The sequence below is a fragment of the Nanorana parkeri genome, unplaced genomic scaffold (genome assembly GCF_000935625.1).
Source record: "Nanorana parkeri isolate BGI_ZX_2015 unplaced genomic scaffold, ASM93562v1 scaffold637, whole genome shotgun sequence".
Lineage (NCBI taxonomy): Eukaryota > Metazoa > Chordata > Amphibia > Anura > Dicroglossidae > Nanorana > Nanorana parkeri.
The window spans coordinates 284,048-300,347 of NW_017306905.1; the positions used below are offsets into that span (position 1 = coordinate 284,048).

Genomic DNA, 16,300 nt, shown 5'->3' on the forward strand with positions numbered 1-16,300 from the left:
AACCGTGGACACCTCCACGGACACTGCCTGTACCTTCTGGCGCACTTTACGCAAGTCCCGCTGGAGTGCGGCCTCCACTCTCGTGACTAGGGCCGCAAAGTCCTCATTTGTAGGTAAGTATTGCAGAAGGGCCCGGAACTCCCGCGGTACATCTGATGGAGGGTTGCGGGCTGGGTACTGATCACCATCAGTGGAATCCGAGTCATACATCCGAGGTGATCGTGAGCCCGGTGCCTCTCACTGGGGGCAGGTGAAAGAGATCGTTCTGTGCCTCATGGTGAGGATGGCGGCCCAGCTTCCGGCGCCATATTGGATTGGCCTCGGCTGCGGGTCCCGGTCTGCGTGGAAGAGAAATACCGCTGCAAGACGGGGTGCCTTGCTGCGATGGAGGTCCACCATCCTTCCTGCGCTTAGACATTGTCAGGTAGGACTGTATGGTGTGGTATAAGTAATGTTAGATCGTCTGTAAGTCGGGTGTACCAGGGAGCTCACAAGCCTTGCGACTTACTCCGCCATTAGCAGGACACGCCCCCTCTGTGTCTATCTCTATGCTGCTCAATTCTCATGTAATGATTGTGTGGCGTTCATAGTAATTGGTCATTGTTTTTGTTTTTCTCTATAGTGTGAATGTGAGAGAGTACAGACATCTCCTGGCTTTTATTTTTGCTGTGGATGAGATTAATAGAAGATCGGATATTTTGCCTAATATTACTCTGGGATATCATGTACATGATTCTTGCGGAAATGTAAATAAAGCTATAAGAGGAGTCATGCAGATATTGTCTGGACACAAAAAGACGGTTCCTAATTATTCCTGTATGAAAAATGGAAAACTAATTGGTTTTGTTGGAGATCTACATTCCAGCACCACTGTCCCAATGGCAAAATTTTTACATGTTTATGGGTATAGTCAGGCAAGTGACACTCATGTTATTTTAACCACTTGATGACCGGTGTGTTTAACCCCCTTCCTGTCCAGACCATTTTTCAATATTCAACACTAAGGTACTTTGACATTTATTTAGTCATGCAATGCTGTACCAAAACCAATGTTATACTATTTTTGGGGGGTCAGGTAGAGCTGATAATCACCATTGGGGCTTTTTTTTTTTACTAGAGAAAGAAAAATTTACTGACATTGAAAAAAAAAAAATTTTCCCTACATTATGTTATGAAACATTTATTATTACCCACTTTTTTGATAAAATGTAAAAGACGGGGTCACATCAGGTAATTAGACGCCAAACATGACAAGCTTTAAAATTGCGTGCACTTGTGGAATCTCAAAAATCTACCATACCCAAAATTGGTCAAAGGTGACCATTTTAAAAGCTTTTACCACTCATCAATTTTCTTTTTTTTAAATCAGATAATTTTTCTTAAGTTTTTCTTTAAACAGACAATATAAAACAAAAAAATTAACAACAAATATAACACAAATAAATAAGAAACAGCCAAAACTAATAACAATACCAAAAAAAAAAGAAACCCCACATCCACCATATGCAACTACTCATCAATGTAGTGTTAACAGTGATTGATGGTCCTAGAATTATTGCTCGTACTCCAACATTTTGTGCGGCGCAATCATCCTTTGTGCACAAAGGTTCACCTGATGTGTGTTTGAATCTGTATGTGCATGTATGGGGGCACCGGCTTTAAAAAAAAAATTAATTTTTTTATTTTTTTTATCTGCTTCTTTAATTTTTTAACATGCCCCCATGTGATAGCACAGAGACAACGACAGGTCCTCTTTATAGAGACATAAGGGATATATTAGACCCCTAACCTCCCTGGCGGTCTGATTATTTTATTTCTTTTTTCTTTTTTTGTTCTATCTTTTTTCACTTTTAACATTCCCGTCGGTTCAACCCCCCTGCGACACTCGCAAGGGACGAAACCCGGAAGACGGATGCCGGCATCGGCCGGAGGACACAGCGGGGATCGTGGACAAGGTAAGAGATGCTATGCTGTATTCCCGAGTGTGGCTCGGGGTTACAGCTTATGGTACTGCAAATTAACCCCGAGCCACACTCGGGAATACCGCCAAGGAGGTTAATGTCACCTAGGGACCCCAAAGAATCTGATGAAGTACAGATCTGCTTGATCAGCTTCTTCTCTGGCTACAGCTGCCGGAGAAATGACACCCTGTAATACACTTTGCTTCTGTGTTTAGTGACCAGAGGGAAAATCAGCTGGGGGAAGTGTGCTGATCTACCTCCGATCTCAGTACAGAGACCAACTGTACTGGCACTGGGTCCACAGAGGGGACAGAGGAGTTCAGAATAGCCAGCATTGGTGGATGGGGGGGCTGCACACTTATCCAGCACCATACAAGTGATCAGGCAAGTCTTTAGATGCCCAAACGCTTGTAAGTAAACAGGCATTGCAGGCTGTAAAAAAATGTACAACGTTTCCTTGGGTGTGCACCCGCATTTAAGTGCAAGCCTTGTGGCTGTCTAATTGCGATGGCCCGACAGCAAGCGGTTAAACGTATTAAAAAAGAAAAATGTCAAAAAAACACTGTAAGTGATGCTGAATTTATTATTGAGATAGTTGGCAAGAAAGCTGTAGCAACAAATAATCTTACTGGCCAATACATTCAATGGCTGCACATGTTAGAGCAGGAATATACCCAGAAATCATCTGGGGAATACCTGAGAACCGGATTGACCCATGGCAAAGAGTTTGGGGAACACTGCCCTATACCTTTATAAGTATATAGAAACATTCAAATGATCAATGCATACTCTTTTTTTTACAGCCATCACATGGGGCCAGATTTCCATTTCGGCCACCTGTAGGCATGAATTGAAATCTGTTTAGCCTGAGCCAACGCCCTAACCTGCTGTGGGACCCACCCGCTTTCACATGCAGAAAATTAAGTTTTACTTGTTTAGAAGAACATTGCATACATGTATATAGCAATACATCATCAAACAGGAAACATATATACCATAGAGAAGAAAACATATATACAGATAACTTCCTCTGTCTCACAGATAAGTATACATTCAGAAACATTCCACTACAGTGCTATCTAGTGCTCAAAAGACATAGAGGGTTATTAACTAAGGAGCTGAAGGATCTAGCCATCAGATTCCCCCCATTTTCACAGTAGGAGCCTTCTTCACATCAGCGGCATGACTTTGTGGGAAAAAGAGGCAACCCCGAGGAAGACAGAAGGCACACCAGGTTGAGAAAGGTTGCTCTAAACAATGCAACTGAGTTGAGTTCCATAGCTTCATCCCGGTTCTGGATACCGGGTACTGAAAAAATGTAAATCCTTTAATAGTAGGAATTATCTGGGTATGTGTGTAGAAATATATATATGTGTAATTTGTTATGTATTTATTATATTGTTCTAGATCAGTTATGGCGCGACCGATTCAGTTCTTAGTAACAGACATTTCTTTCCAAACTTCTTTCGGACTGTTCAAAATAATCAAATGCAATATGGCTTAATGGCAAAATTATTACATCACCTCGGATGGAATTGGGTTGGGATTATTTCATCGGATGATGACAGAGGAGAAGAAGAACTCCAACAACTGAGCAAACAGTTAGAAATGCAACAAATATGTATTGAATTCAAGATCCGTTTATCAGGTAGGCCTGATTCGAAACATCCATACATGATTATAAAGCAATCAACCACAGATATTATTGTCATCTCTGGAACACATACCTTTCATTATGATGTGTTTTTCTTTACAAAACCGCATGTTTTCATTGACAAAACATTCATACTTTTCTCTTCATGGTCAGATCGCACGGAGTACATCCTACCTGCAGATGTCTATATGCCATTTAACTGCAGTTTGTTGTTTTCTGCTCCAGAACATAACATCAAGGGTTTTAGTGAATTCTCCTCGATTGTTCATCCATCAGTTCGTCCACATGACATGTTACTGGAGGATATTTGGATAACTATGTTCAGGTGCTTCTCAAAAAATGGATTCAAGAATATTTTGTTACCAAAACTAACAGGCATAGGTCTTCATAACTGCACCGGGAAGGAACTTAGTTCACCACAACATTTTTTTCAAAATGACAAATCTCCTTACAATATTTACACTGCTGTACACAGTTTAGCAAATGCAATTGGGAGCATGTATAGCTCAGAAGCAAAAACTAAAACTTCACTCAAAGATAAATACAATATTGAAAAGGTGAGTATGAAAAAAATAGGGATTAGAAAAGGCTTCAGCAAAATGCATTGGAGTCAATAAGGATGACTAAGGGGTCTATTCACAAAGCTGCTGTAGGCAGCCGAGTGAATAACCGACCCGAAGTAAAGTGAGCCGAACGCTGTTCGGCTATTCACTTCAGGCTTGTACGGTTGATTTAAGCTGTACACCGACTAAAATCAGCCGTACATCGGCTTGCTGCGACTGGCTTCGAGTCGGCCAAACATGCTCAGCATGTTCGGCCGACCCGAAGTGCAGAAAAAGTCTGGATCGGCTGAGCCGAACCTCCGGCAGGCTACTCGCTGCTGTTCAGTCTATTCTCATAGATGACGAACAGCAGTGAGTGAATAGCCGAATGCCTGTGGTACCGAGCAGAATAGAAAAATAGTTTAAAAAGTAAAAAAAATTAAATAGAAAACGATTAGGCGGTGCTAGCAGTGACAGCTAGCTCCGCCCAACTGTTTTCTATTGGCTGGGCCGTTCTGCTGCCGTCAGAAAAAAAAGAAGAAAAACCACCATAGGAATGCATAGTTAGATTCCTATTGGCTATTTCCCTTTGCAATAGCCAATAGCAAACTAGCTATTGCACCTGCCCTCTGCTGCTGTCAATCACTAGAAGGGCACATGATGGAGAACTTAAGGTCCCCTCTGCTGATTCACAGCAGCAGTGGGCGGGTGCAATAGCTAGTTGGCTATTGGCTATTGCAAATTGAAATAGCCAATAGGAATGTAGCTATGCATTTCTATGCTGTTTTTTGTTTTGTTTTCTTTATTCTTACGTCGGCCGGCAACCCCGATGTCAGAAGAAAAAAAAAAGACAACAGAGCAGGGAAAGGTTTACTCTGCTCTACCGAGCAGAGTAAAACTTTCCGGGAGAAAATGTTTCTCTCCCGGGCGGCCGGGAGCCGCTATCTAATAGCGGGAGACTCCTGAAGCGTCTGGGAGAGTTGGGCTGTCTGGAGATCAGTGTCCCTGTTTACCTGGTAACCAGGGACGCTGATCTGTCTGTGCAAGTGGCCGGAGCCAGCCGTGAGATGACGGCTGGCTCCGCCCAGCAATCAGTAGTAGGCTGTCGGCCGGCCAGCTTCGGCTTTCACCTCGGCTCAGTCGAGCAGAAGCATATATAGTGAATACCCCCTACAGCAGCCCTTTGGTTCTAATGAACTGAAGGGGTCCTGGGGTCGAAGCTAGCGAAGGATCAGCCAAAGCTACGGCAAGATCCTTCGGCATCTTTGTGAATAGACCCCTAAATCTTCTTTTTAAGGGTGCTGTGGTTTTAAATGGCTCCTGGACCTTTAAAGGGACACTAAACTCAAGAGTTAAATCTCAAAAATGCATTCAAACACCTTAATTATTTAAAAAAATTATCTTATTTGTGTATCACTCGGCTGTAGATCCTCAAATCATCTCTGAATTGGTGCTGACACTGTCCTTCCCTATGCAGGGTGGCTACTTTTGTTCCCCATGGTCCCTGTGTGTGTTGTAAAGTAGCCACCTCTTCAAGATCGCTGTCTTCTTGTCTTAGAAAATGAATCATAATTATTGAATCAGAAACAAAATGTTTAATTCATGTTGTTATGCATTAATACAATGTCCCCATGGGTCGGTGTTTTTAGAAAGCGGATCATATTTTCTGGCAGAATGATGTTGACATAGAAGGAGATCACATACTTGCTGACCCTCCTGCTATGGAAATATTTATAAAAATATTTATTTATATAAAAATAGTTTTGAAGTTGAATCATTTGGTTCTCACATATCTAACTGTTAATAATTTCTACAGACCAAATTTGTGGCAACTTCTCTTGTATATCATTTCTTTGTCTGTTGTTTTTTGTTTTTTTTTTAAAAGGTGAGCAACTATTTAAAAAGAGTTTATTACAAAGATGCCCTCAATGAGGAAATCTATTTTAATGAAAAAGGAGAGCTGCCTACTTCACTGAGTCTTTTAAACCAGTTTATTACGTTGAATAAAACTCATGGTGTCTTTCATCGGAAACATTTTGTCCCATTTAATACATCTCTTCCTGAAAACCAACTAGTCAATTCACAGGCAATATTTTGGAAAAATAACAGAGTAAGAAAATGTTGTTGTCTTGTTGGGTAATCTAAACTGTCACATTGTAGTATCATTTTGTTCCTTATTAAAGTGACACTAAACTCCGGTGGTAAATCTTAAAAATACATTCAAGTACCTTCGCTATTAACAAAAATGTGTCTTATTTGTGTATCACTCGGCTGTAGAGCCTCAAATCATTTCTGAATTGGTGCTGACACCGTCCTTCCTTCTGGAGGGGGGCTACTTTAGTTCCCCATGGTCCCTGTGTGTGTTGTAAAAGTAGCCACTGCTCCAAGCTCACTCCTGTGATGGACTACAATCTCAATACAAAGTAGTAAACTAAATGTGAGATTGTAGTCCATCACAGGAGGGAGCTTGGAGCGGTGGCTACAAAGGTTTATCATATTGCATGTTTATGTGCCACTGCAAAATGTGGATGTGGTTCATGAAACTGCACATGTTAATAGTAATGATATCACAGGGATGGTTGGGAAACGTCCCACGTTTTTATTTAGGGGGCTATTCACTAAGCTGCAGCTGGATAAATAACCGAACTGAGCTAAAGCGAGTCGAAGCCCATCTGGCTATTCACTACATCCGCAAATAGCCATTTTTAGTCGGCTGCCTTTCAGCTCGCTTCACCTACCTGCACCTTAGCTGGGAGCAAAATCTGAAGTGAACGTTTGGCATTTCCTTCACTACAGTTCATCCCTATTCTCCAAATAGCAGCAGAGAGTGAATAGCCGGACGTTCACTTTATTTTTTATTTTCTTTAAAAGCTTTCAGTTCAGTGATTCCGTTTACTACTTCCAGAGGTAGTGTAGCAGGCATTAAACATATGCAATTTGTTAAAAGTTACAAAAAATAAAATAAAAACAGAGTGGAGTCCCATCCCCAATTGATAGCAGACCGTAGGTCTGGTAGGAATGTTAGGGGGACCCCAATGGCAAAAAAAGTGTGGGGTTCCCCTTAAAAGTCATACCAGACCCTTTAGGTCTGGTAGGTATTTAACCTCCCTGGCGGTATGATTATGGAGGATTTTTGCATGCCAAATCGGTACACTGTTTTTCATGGAAATTTGTTGTTTTATATTGTAGGCCTGTAATTCTTAGTAAATCTGAGGAATAACTCACCTAAATCTGTCCAAAACAAGAGTCTAGTAGACATCCCAGATATGATAAAGTTTGAAACACGACCGGCATTACAAAGCCTGATATAACTCGTCACGTACAGTGTACGTGGCCAGTCATATAGGCACAAAGTGACAGGACGTACACTGTACGTCTCCCGTCACGAAGGGGTTAAATTGTATTCTGTGTATTCTGTGTAAATGTCATGTTTTACTTTTGAATTTCCCACCGGCTCGCCCCCGCAGTGACGCCCGAAAACGAAACTGAAAGCAGAATGCCGGCATCGGACGGGCGCACACAGCAAAGGACACCGCGGGCTCGCAAGGACAAGGTACGTGACACTTTTGCGCTATCCAAAGCGTGGCTCGGGGTTACCGCTCTTGGTACTGAAGATTAACCCCGAGCCACACTCGGGAATACCGCCAGGGAGGTTAAGGGGTGACCCCAATGCCAAGGCAAAACAAAAGTGTGGGGTCCCCCCTAAAATACCCTTAATCCAAGCAGCAGCCTGGCAGAGCAAGAAAGGGGGGGCGAGTGTGTGCCGCACCTCCTGCACCATACAAGGCTACATGCCCTGGGGATGGGGGCGGTGCTTTTCCAGGGGAGACCCCCTGGAGTGCATATCACATAGTAGGCTAGAGTACACATCACATACTAGGCTGATCAGCCCCTTTTTGATAGCAGTAAAAAAATATACACTCATACAAATTCAGAACATACTATGGGTGAAATTTATCAAAACTGGAGCAGACAAAATCTGGAGCACATTTGCACTGCAGCCAATCGGCTTCTCTCTCTCATTTTCAAATCTTACCTGAGCAACCTGAAGAGAGATGCTGATTGGTTGCCAAGGGCAACTGCTCCAGATTCTGTCTGCTCCAGTTTTGATAAATCCCCCCCTATGTATACAGTAATACCTTGGTTTACGAGCATAATTTGTTCCGGAAGCATGCTTGTAATCCAAAGTGCTTGTATATCAAAGCGAATTTCCCCATAGGAAATCATGGAAATTCAGATGATTCGTTCCACAACCCAAAAATACTGTACTGTAATATAATACTGTACAAAATATAAAGAAAAATAAACCAATTACAGGTACCTTTGTGGCCGGTGTGAGGGGGACAAGAGAGAGGAGGATTATTGTGTAGGACGACTTTCACTGTCACTAACGGAATCACTGCTTTCTCTTGACTCAATGGAATCTTTTTCATTACGTGAAACCTTAACAAGGAATCTATCCAATGTGACATTGCATTGTCGTTAAACAGATTAATCGCTCGCACTGCTACAGCCTTATTCGGGTGGCGCTTTTCTACAAAATTTTGCTCTTATTGCAAGACATTGCTTGTATATCAAGGCAAAATTTTTCAGAAATGTTTGCTTGTCTTGCAAAACACTCTCAAACCAAGTTACTTGTAAACCAAGGTATTACTGTATATACATATAAAACACCATTGATTCCAGTGGACAATTTGCTACACTCTCATATTCATATTCACTGTACTGCAAGTGAATATTTTAGCTGGTAAATTCAAGCATATCTAGACATTTAGATATACAAGATTTGCTAGTACATTATAAATATTCCCCTAAGGGCTATACAGTATGTGGTAACATGTTCTTACTAAGAACTGGACGGCCACCAATTACTTTTAGACCTGCCCTGTAAGTAGGAATCTGGTTGGCAGCTGTGGAGATATAACTCTATACTCTATACTCTTATATTCACATTACATTGTGGCACTGGTCATAAAAATACACTCGGTAGTGGGCTGTTGGGTGCTTCAGTGCATGTACGTCAGAGCTGCGTTGCCTTAGTGTATTGGGGTGCAATAAAAAATGAAAAGCACAACAACCTGCAGCTCACTGGTTGCCAAGACCTGAGAGAGATGCCAGCCAGAGCATCACAGGTTGGTAAGGGCCATACATACAATATCTCCCTGCCCAGTTCTTAGCAGTTCTCTGGGACTTTCTGAAGAAAAAGGGGTCAGAAGGTACACGCCGTAGGCCATGCCACTCTGCCTGCAGACCCCCTTCCCCCACATGGCTCAGTATGCTGTTGGAGAATGGGTGGTTGGGAAGGTGCTGAAGTGCTTGCACATTCAAAGATAAAAAAATGCATGAAAAATGCATGAAAAATAACTACAAATAATTATTTAAAAAAGCTGTGTTCAGACTTTAATGTGATAACAGAGAGATTATGAAGCCATGGGAATGCTTGAACATGAAAAAAAATTTGTTAAAAAACATGCAACAATTTGACAACAAGTAATCAATAAAAAGGAAGCTACGGTACATTCAGACTGCAAAGCTGTTAAAGTTAAAATGATGCACACTATGGAATATAGTGGTGTCAACAAACCCCAGCTTACTATTGATATTATAATAATTATTATAATAATTACTAAAAGAGGGTTATTCACAAATGAGCCGAAAGATCCAGACGTAGCTTCGACTGATCCTTCGGCTCACTTCGGCCGCTGGAGCCCTTTGGTTCAGTAGAACCGAAGGGCTGCTGTACGGGCTATTCACAATAGCCCATACAGCAGCCGAAGGCAGCCGAGTGGCTCAGCCGAGCCGAACGCATATGCTTCGGCTCGGCTGAGCCGTAGTGACAGACGAAGCGTGGAGAGAAGTCGGCTGAAGCCGAGCCATCTCCATGCAAATGACAGCTGGGCGGAGCCAGTCGTGATGTCATGGCTTACTCCGCCCAGTTGTAATGACAGATCAGCATCCCCAAATGACCTGGGGATGCTGATCTTTCATTAAACAATGCTGTCATTCATTGGCCGGGACCTGCTAGAAGACTCTGGCAGGTGCCGTCCAAAAGGAAACAGTTGAGCGGTGCTAGTGGTGATGTCACCTCTAGCTCCGCCCCAATTTTCTTTTATCGGCATCTGTCAGATGCTTCATTATGCGGCGGGAGTTTGTTGCATGCGGTCGGGTTGTGTCGTTTTTTACATTATTTTTTCATTTTTATTTTCTTTAAAATATTTTTATTTTTCACATTTTCCTCTTTTTTTCACATTTTAAAAATAATTTTTCAACATTTTTTTTCCCATTCATTTAACTCTTTTTCTATTTTACTCACTACCTCAGAGGTACCGAGCAGAACAGCCGAGCGGCATTCGCTCAATTACTTACTGCTGTTCAGTCCCTATGAGAATAGGGGCGAACGGCAGCGAATGAGCTGCCACAGCTTCGGCTCAGCCGATCTAGATGTCGGATCGGCTGAGTCGAACTCCTTCTGCACTTTGGCATGTTCGGCTGACCGAAGGCAGCTGATGTATGACTGATTTTAGTCTGTGTTTGGCTGAAATCAGCCGTGCAAGGCTGAAGTGGATAGCCGAACAGCATTCGGCTCACTTAACTTTGGCTTGGTAATTCACTCGACTGCCTTTGACAGCTAAGTGAATAACCCCCTAAGTATCCACTTTCATATAAATTCAGATATAATACAAGCAGAGGCCATTTTATAGCAAAGCTCAAGCATTTTTTAAGATACCTTTTTTTTTCTTCTTTTTTCCCTGTGACCTAGTTTCCATGTGGTCGGTGCACTTCGAGTTGCTTACCAGGATACAGAAAGGTAAAACAAAAAGGACACCATATATGTTGCTATGACTGTATTCCGTGTTCAGAAGGAGAGATGTCTGATGTGACAGGTACAGTTGTCAAAATTATACTGTTATAAAGTAATTAATACCGTGTTTCCCCGGAAATAAGACAGTGTCTTATATTTTTTTTTCCACGAAAAAAGACACTAGGTCTTATTTTCGGGGGATGTCTTACGTGTACCTGGCTGCAGCTGTCCGCTCTCCGCTCGTGCGTGGGGGAGGGAGCTGCGGCCGCTCTCAGCACTATTGCCGTCAAGGGAGCCAGACAGGTGGGCGTGCGGGGAGGCGTGCCTGGCGGGGGGCGGGAGGGAGCTGCGGCCGCTCTCTGCTCCAATGCCGTCCATGGAGCCAGAAAGGTGGGCGTGCTGGCGGGCGGGGGGAGGGAGCTGCGGCCGTGACATGTAAAACGTAATTATACGGTGCAGCTACCCCGGAAGTAAGATCTAGCGCTATCAGGGATTTCTGTAATATAAGACCTACCACCGAACTAGGTCTTATTTTCGGGGTAGGTCTTATATTACAGAAATCCCTGAAGATAGTGCTAGGTCTTACTTTCGGGGTAGGTCTTACTTTCGGGGAAACACGGTATATGGAAAATTGCCTTGTAGAAAATATATAGGGACTCTTCACTAAGCAAAGTAAAATGTGCATTTTTCATAAATAAAGTATATCTAATTTAACTTTAAATATCCAAGAATGCACAAGGGACATTTAAAAAAACAAGATTTTGTTCAAGCCCAACTGGTTTTGGAAAGACTTGGAAAAAGTAAATCTTTTTTGGCAAAATGTTATAGCTGTTCATGAACCCATTGGGGAGATTCCGCCTCAGTTGATGTTCCTTTAACAGCTTGTGATGTCAGGACAGAACATACAATAATGAATGTGATTGTGACCAGGGCAGGGAGTCACACATGCTAACAATAGTCTTTAATATTATTATTATTATTATTATACAGGATTTATATAGCGCCAACAGTTTGTGCAAGGAAGACATTACAATCACAATACATGTCAAGACAAGATGGTAAGGAGGGCCCTGCCCCTGATGGCTTACAATCTTAATATATGAACAAATCCACCTTGCACACACAACTCCACAGGAAACATTATGTATATTGTTCAAGGTAAGTGGCTCACGACAGGCTCCACTGCAACATTTACCAGTGCCAGTCCACCTCATCAGACTCTGGCAAATCATTACATTCTCTGGTTACCTCGTGATGTAATACATACCTATACCACTTTGACTGTTTGAGAGATATTACCTTACCTCCCCCCCCCCTGCCCATCGCCTTGCCTTATTCATTCTACAACCCACCTCAAGCCTATACTCCTACCTGGTCTACTGGTATTTTATAATGATTTCTCAAGAATCCAGATAGGAGTAGAGGACACTACTTGCATCAGAATCAAGATTTCTGGTAAGCAACAAAGTAAACAAATACCGGTAATTGAAGGTCCTAGTGGCACTCCTCTTGTGAGATACTCTTGGTATTTCAATATTAATATCATAATAGAGCATGATAGAGTATAATTGCATTTTACTTGTTTTACTCACCTACTGTATTTATGTTGCAAACACATCTATGTAACATGTATAATAAGGGCAACGGCATGTATTTTCTTTTCCCTTTTCTGTCATCTATGTATTTCCTTGAAAAAAAAATTAATAAAATATTTAAATGAAAATAAAATAAAAAATTCTCTGGTTACCTCCAAGCCAAACTTGCCCAGCCTATGATTTTATTGTACTTGAAATTCATTGAATGGCCAGTGTGCTGACAATCTGATATGTAAAGTTTGCCTTTTATTATATTATTATACAGGATTTATATAGCGCCAACAGTTTGCGCAGCGCTTTACAATATAAGGAAGACATTACAGTTACAATACAAATCAAGACAATATGGTTAGGAGGGCTCTGCCCATGAGAGGTGGTAGCTGTGTGGGGATGAATTCTTTGAGAAAGTGATAGTTCAGTGGTTATTTAGAGTTGGGATAGGCTTCCCTGATGAGATGAGTCTTCAGGGATCACCTAAAGGCAGATAGAGTAGGAGATAGCTGGACAGGTTTGGAGTTCCAGATGCTGGGAGACTCTAGCGAAGTCTTGGAGGCAAGCATGGGAGGAACTGATGAGGGAACTAGAGAGCAGGAGGTCTTGAGAGTAGTGGAAAGGACGGTTAGAGTGATACTTTAAGACAAGAAAGATATAGCTGGGGGAAGAGTTGTGGATGGCTTTGTAAGTCATTGTTAATATTTTTAATTTGATCCTTTGGGTGATTGGAAGCCAGTGGAGAGATTGGTAGAGGGGGGTTGCAGACACTGAGCGGTTGGTTAGGTGGATGAGTCTATCCCCAGCATTCATGATAGACTGAAGGGGGATAACCTGTGTAGAGGCAGGCCAACAAGGAGGGAGTTGCACTACTTAAAGCAGAATTTCAAACAAAAATAATCTCATAAATATGAAAAGCCCATAAAAGAATAACCAACCCCTATGTCTGTGAATGTTTTCATGTGTCTAGGTCATGCCATTTACTGTAGATGTTGTATAACAGTTTTTGAGCTCAGGTAGTTGATGGCGTTATAGCTTAAAATGTCTGCTATGGCAGGGAGGGAGTAAAAGCGAGCTATATAAAAAAAATATATTGATAGTCAAGTAATACATTTTACTGTGCAATAATATATATTTTCTTTCATTCAGCCTCTTCTTTACTGAGTTTTACAAGGAATACAAAATTAGCACATAAAGTCAAAACATTGCCACTTGCAAATAGAAGCATATTGGAAGAAAAAGTAGTAACATTGGTGTGTCTGGATCTCCAGTTATCGTAAAACTCAAGTATCTCTAATCTCACACACCAACAAACCTAGTAAAAACATCAGAAACATAGAAAACATGGCTCAGGTCAATGTTGAAATGGTTGAACAAGCCCAAGACCCAAATCGTGAGCGTACTTTAGGATCCATAGAGGTAGTTAAAGGCATTTAAGAAAATAACAAGTCTAAAACATTAGTAAGGGGGGAAATAGAAATTGTAGGGTAGAGAACAAAGTTGCAATGGCATAAATTTCCCCTGAAGAATCCCTCCAAACTTGTTTCATGAACACCCCTTCCTCCTGGAGTTCCGAAACCCAAGGATGCCCAAGATCCTAGGGCTTTATTACGAAAAAAAGGTGGTAAAGGTCAGGTTACTGGCAGGTCAACTGCTTGAAGTCAAGAGACTCTCTGAAAGTCAACCAGCAAGGCCAGGTTTCAAGGGCCCAATCACTCCTATTCTGGTCAGATGCAACCAGGGTCTCCATCGTATACATATTATTCAAAATCTGCACCCATTTAACCAGTGCAGGTGGAGGAAATAACTGCCAGCATCTAGAGATGGCCACTCTGGCTGCCAATAGGCAGTGATGCAATAATTACATAGTTACATAGTAACATAGTTACATAGTATTTGAGGTTGAATAAAGACATTAGTCCATCAAGTCCAACCTATTAGGATCTCATTCTAGGAGTACCTGTACCCCTGTATATTACCTGTACCCCTGTATATTACCTGTACCCCTGTATATTACGGTCCCTTAAGAAATCGTCCAAAAGTTTCTTGAACAATTCCACATTATTTGCTGAAATCACCGCCTGTGGCAGTGAGTTCCAGACCCTAACTGATCTTACTGTGAAGAACCCCCTTCGCCCCTTGTGCTGGAATTTTTTTTCCACCAATTTTAGGTGGTGGCCTCTAGTTTTTGTAACGGAGTTAATTTTAAACAGTTTATCGCTAATGTTGCTACCACCATTGAACATTTTGTACATGGAAATCATATCCCCCCTTAATCTCCTCACCTCTAATGTGAACATGTTTAAATTTAGTAGCCTTGTCTCGTAGCTCTGGTCCTCCTTCCTAATAATTCCTTTCCTAACTTGGAGAGGACCTGTTATCACTGATAATAATGCCCCCCAAAGGAAGGGTTGAATAGCAGAGATACACATACATCGATAGCAAGCATAGACTTTAGCCAGAAACCCCAATGATATCTGCACAGTTTCAGCACATTCCCCAGAGCATCTCAAAAATCATGTTTTAAAAATGATTTTTACAGACTGCCGATTTGTAGTGACTTGAAGTGATTATGACATGACTCCTAGAAGTCCATGATTAACTTTGTGTTTTTTATTTCTAGACAGTGAAAATTGTCACAAATGTCCTGAAAAGGAATGGCCTAATGAGATGAAAGACAAGTGTGTTGCTAAAACAACGGAATTTCTTTCCCTGGAAAAAGACATTTCAGCTGTAACATTTTCAGTCATATCCGTGTTGTTTGCTGTCATAGCTGACGTTATTCTTGGAGTTTTTATAGCGTTTCGAGACACGCCAATTGTCAGAGCTAACAATCGGAACCTCAGTTTAATTCTTCTTATTTCTATCAAGCTCAGTTTACTTTCTATCTTCTTATTCCTTGGTCATCCAGTAGACATCACTTGCATGCTTAGACAAGTCACCTTCGGAATTACTTATACTGTTTGCATTTCTTCTGTCCTGGCCAAGACTATTATGGTTTGCATCTCTTTCAAAGCTACCAGACCTGGCAGTACCTGGAGAAAATGGCTAGGGATCAAACTGGCAAACCGTGTGCTACTGATGTGTTCCACGGTTCAAGTGCAGATTAGTATTGTATGGTTGTCGGTCTCACCCCCATTTCAGGAGCTTGATGTGAACTCTTATCCTGGGAAAATCATCATTCAGTGTAATGAAGGTTCCGTTTTAGCCTTTTATTTGATGTTGGCTTATATGGGATTTCTGTCAGCTTTGAGTTTTGTACTTGCTTTCATGGTGAGGACATTGCCGGATGTCTTCAATGAGGCCAAATACATCACCTTCAGCCTGCTGGTGTTCTGCTGTATTTGGACTTGTGCCATTGCAGTTTACCTGAGTAGTAAAGGGAAGCAGATGGTCATTGTAGAGATTTTTGCTATACTGACTTCTAGCATTTCAATATTATGCTGTATCTTTTTTCCTAAGTGCTATGTTATATTAATGAAACCTAAACTGAACATCAGAAAACAAGTGATGACAAATCGTTCAATAAAAGCAGAGCCTATAAAACCATAGGCATTTACATCTTTTATAGTTTTACAATTAAAGTTAAATGTCTGTTGTAATCAAACAAACAAAATAAATAGAAAAATATCAATATCAATGTATTTCTTTTATTTTACGGCACAATTAAACTTACAATTATTGTAACACTACGTCTACAGCTCTTTCCTGAGAAATATAATTTAGTAAGTTCAGAAAAACAATCATTTTTTTTC

At 41.4% G+C, this 16,300-nt stretch overlaps 1 protein-coding gene across 1 annotated transcript; it reads left to right on the plus strand.

Annotated features, from left to right (window-relative positions):
• Positions 1-283: 283 nt before the first annotated feature.
• LOC108792393 (vomeronasal type-2 receptor 26-like) lies at positions 284-16,097 on the plus strand. Its single transcript, XM_018563161.1, has 6 exons — positions 284-432; positions 623-914; positions 3,369-3,609; positions 7,625-7,710; positions 10,918-11,041; positions 15,169-16,097. The coding sequence occupies exons 1-6, from the start codon at positions 284-286 to the stop codon at positions 16,095-16,097; spliced, it is 1,821 nt and encodes a 606-aa protein (XP_018418663.1).
• The last annotated feature ends 203 nt before the right edge of the window (positions 16,098-16,300 follow it).

Bases quoted from the DNA above. Each gene is read 5' to 3' on its own strand.
- LOC108792393 (XM_018563161.1), top strand. From the start codon at position 284: ATGGCGGCCCAGCTTCCGGCGCCATATTGGATTGGCCTCGGCTGCGGG. The intron at 3,610-7,624 runs GTAGGCCTGATT...TCGCCCCCGCAG, and splicing joins ATTCAAGATCCGTTTATCAG to TGACGCCCGAAAACGAAACT. The intron at 11,042-15,168 runs GTACAGTTGTCA...TTTTATTTCTAG, and splicing joins AGAGATGTCTGATGTGACAG to ACAGTGAAAATTGTCACAAA.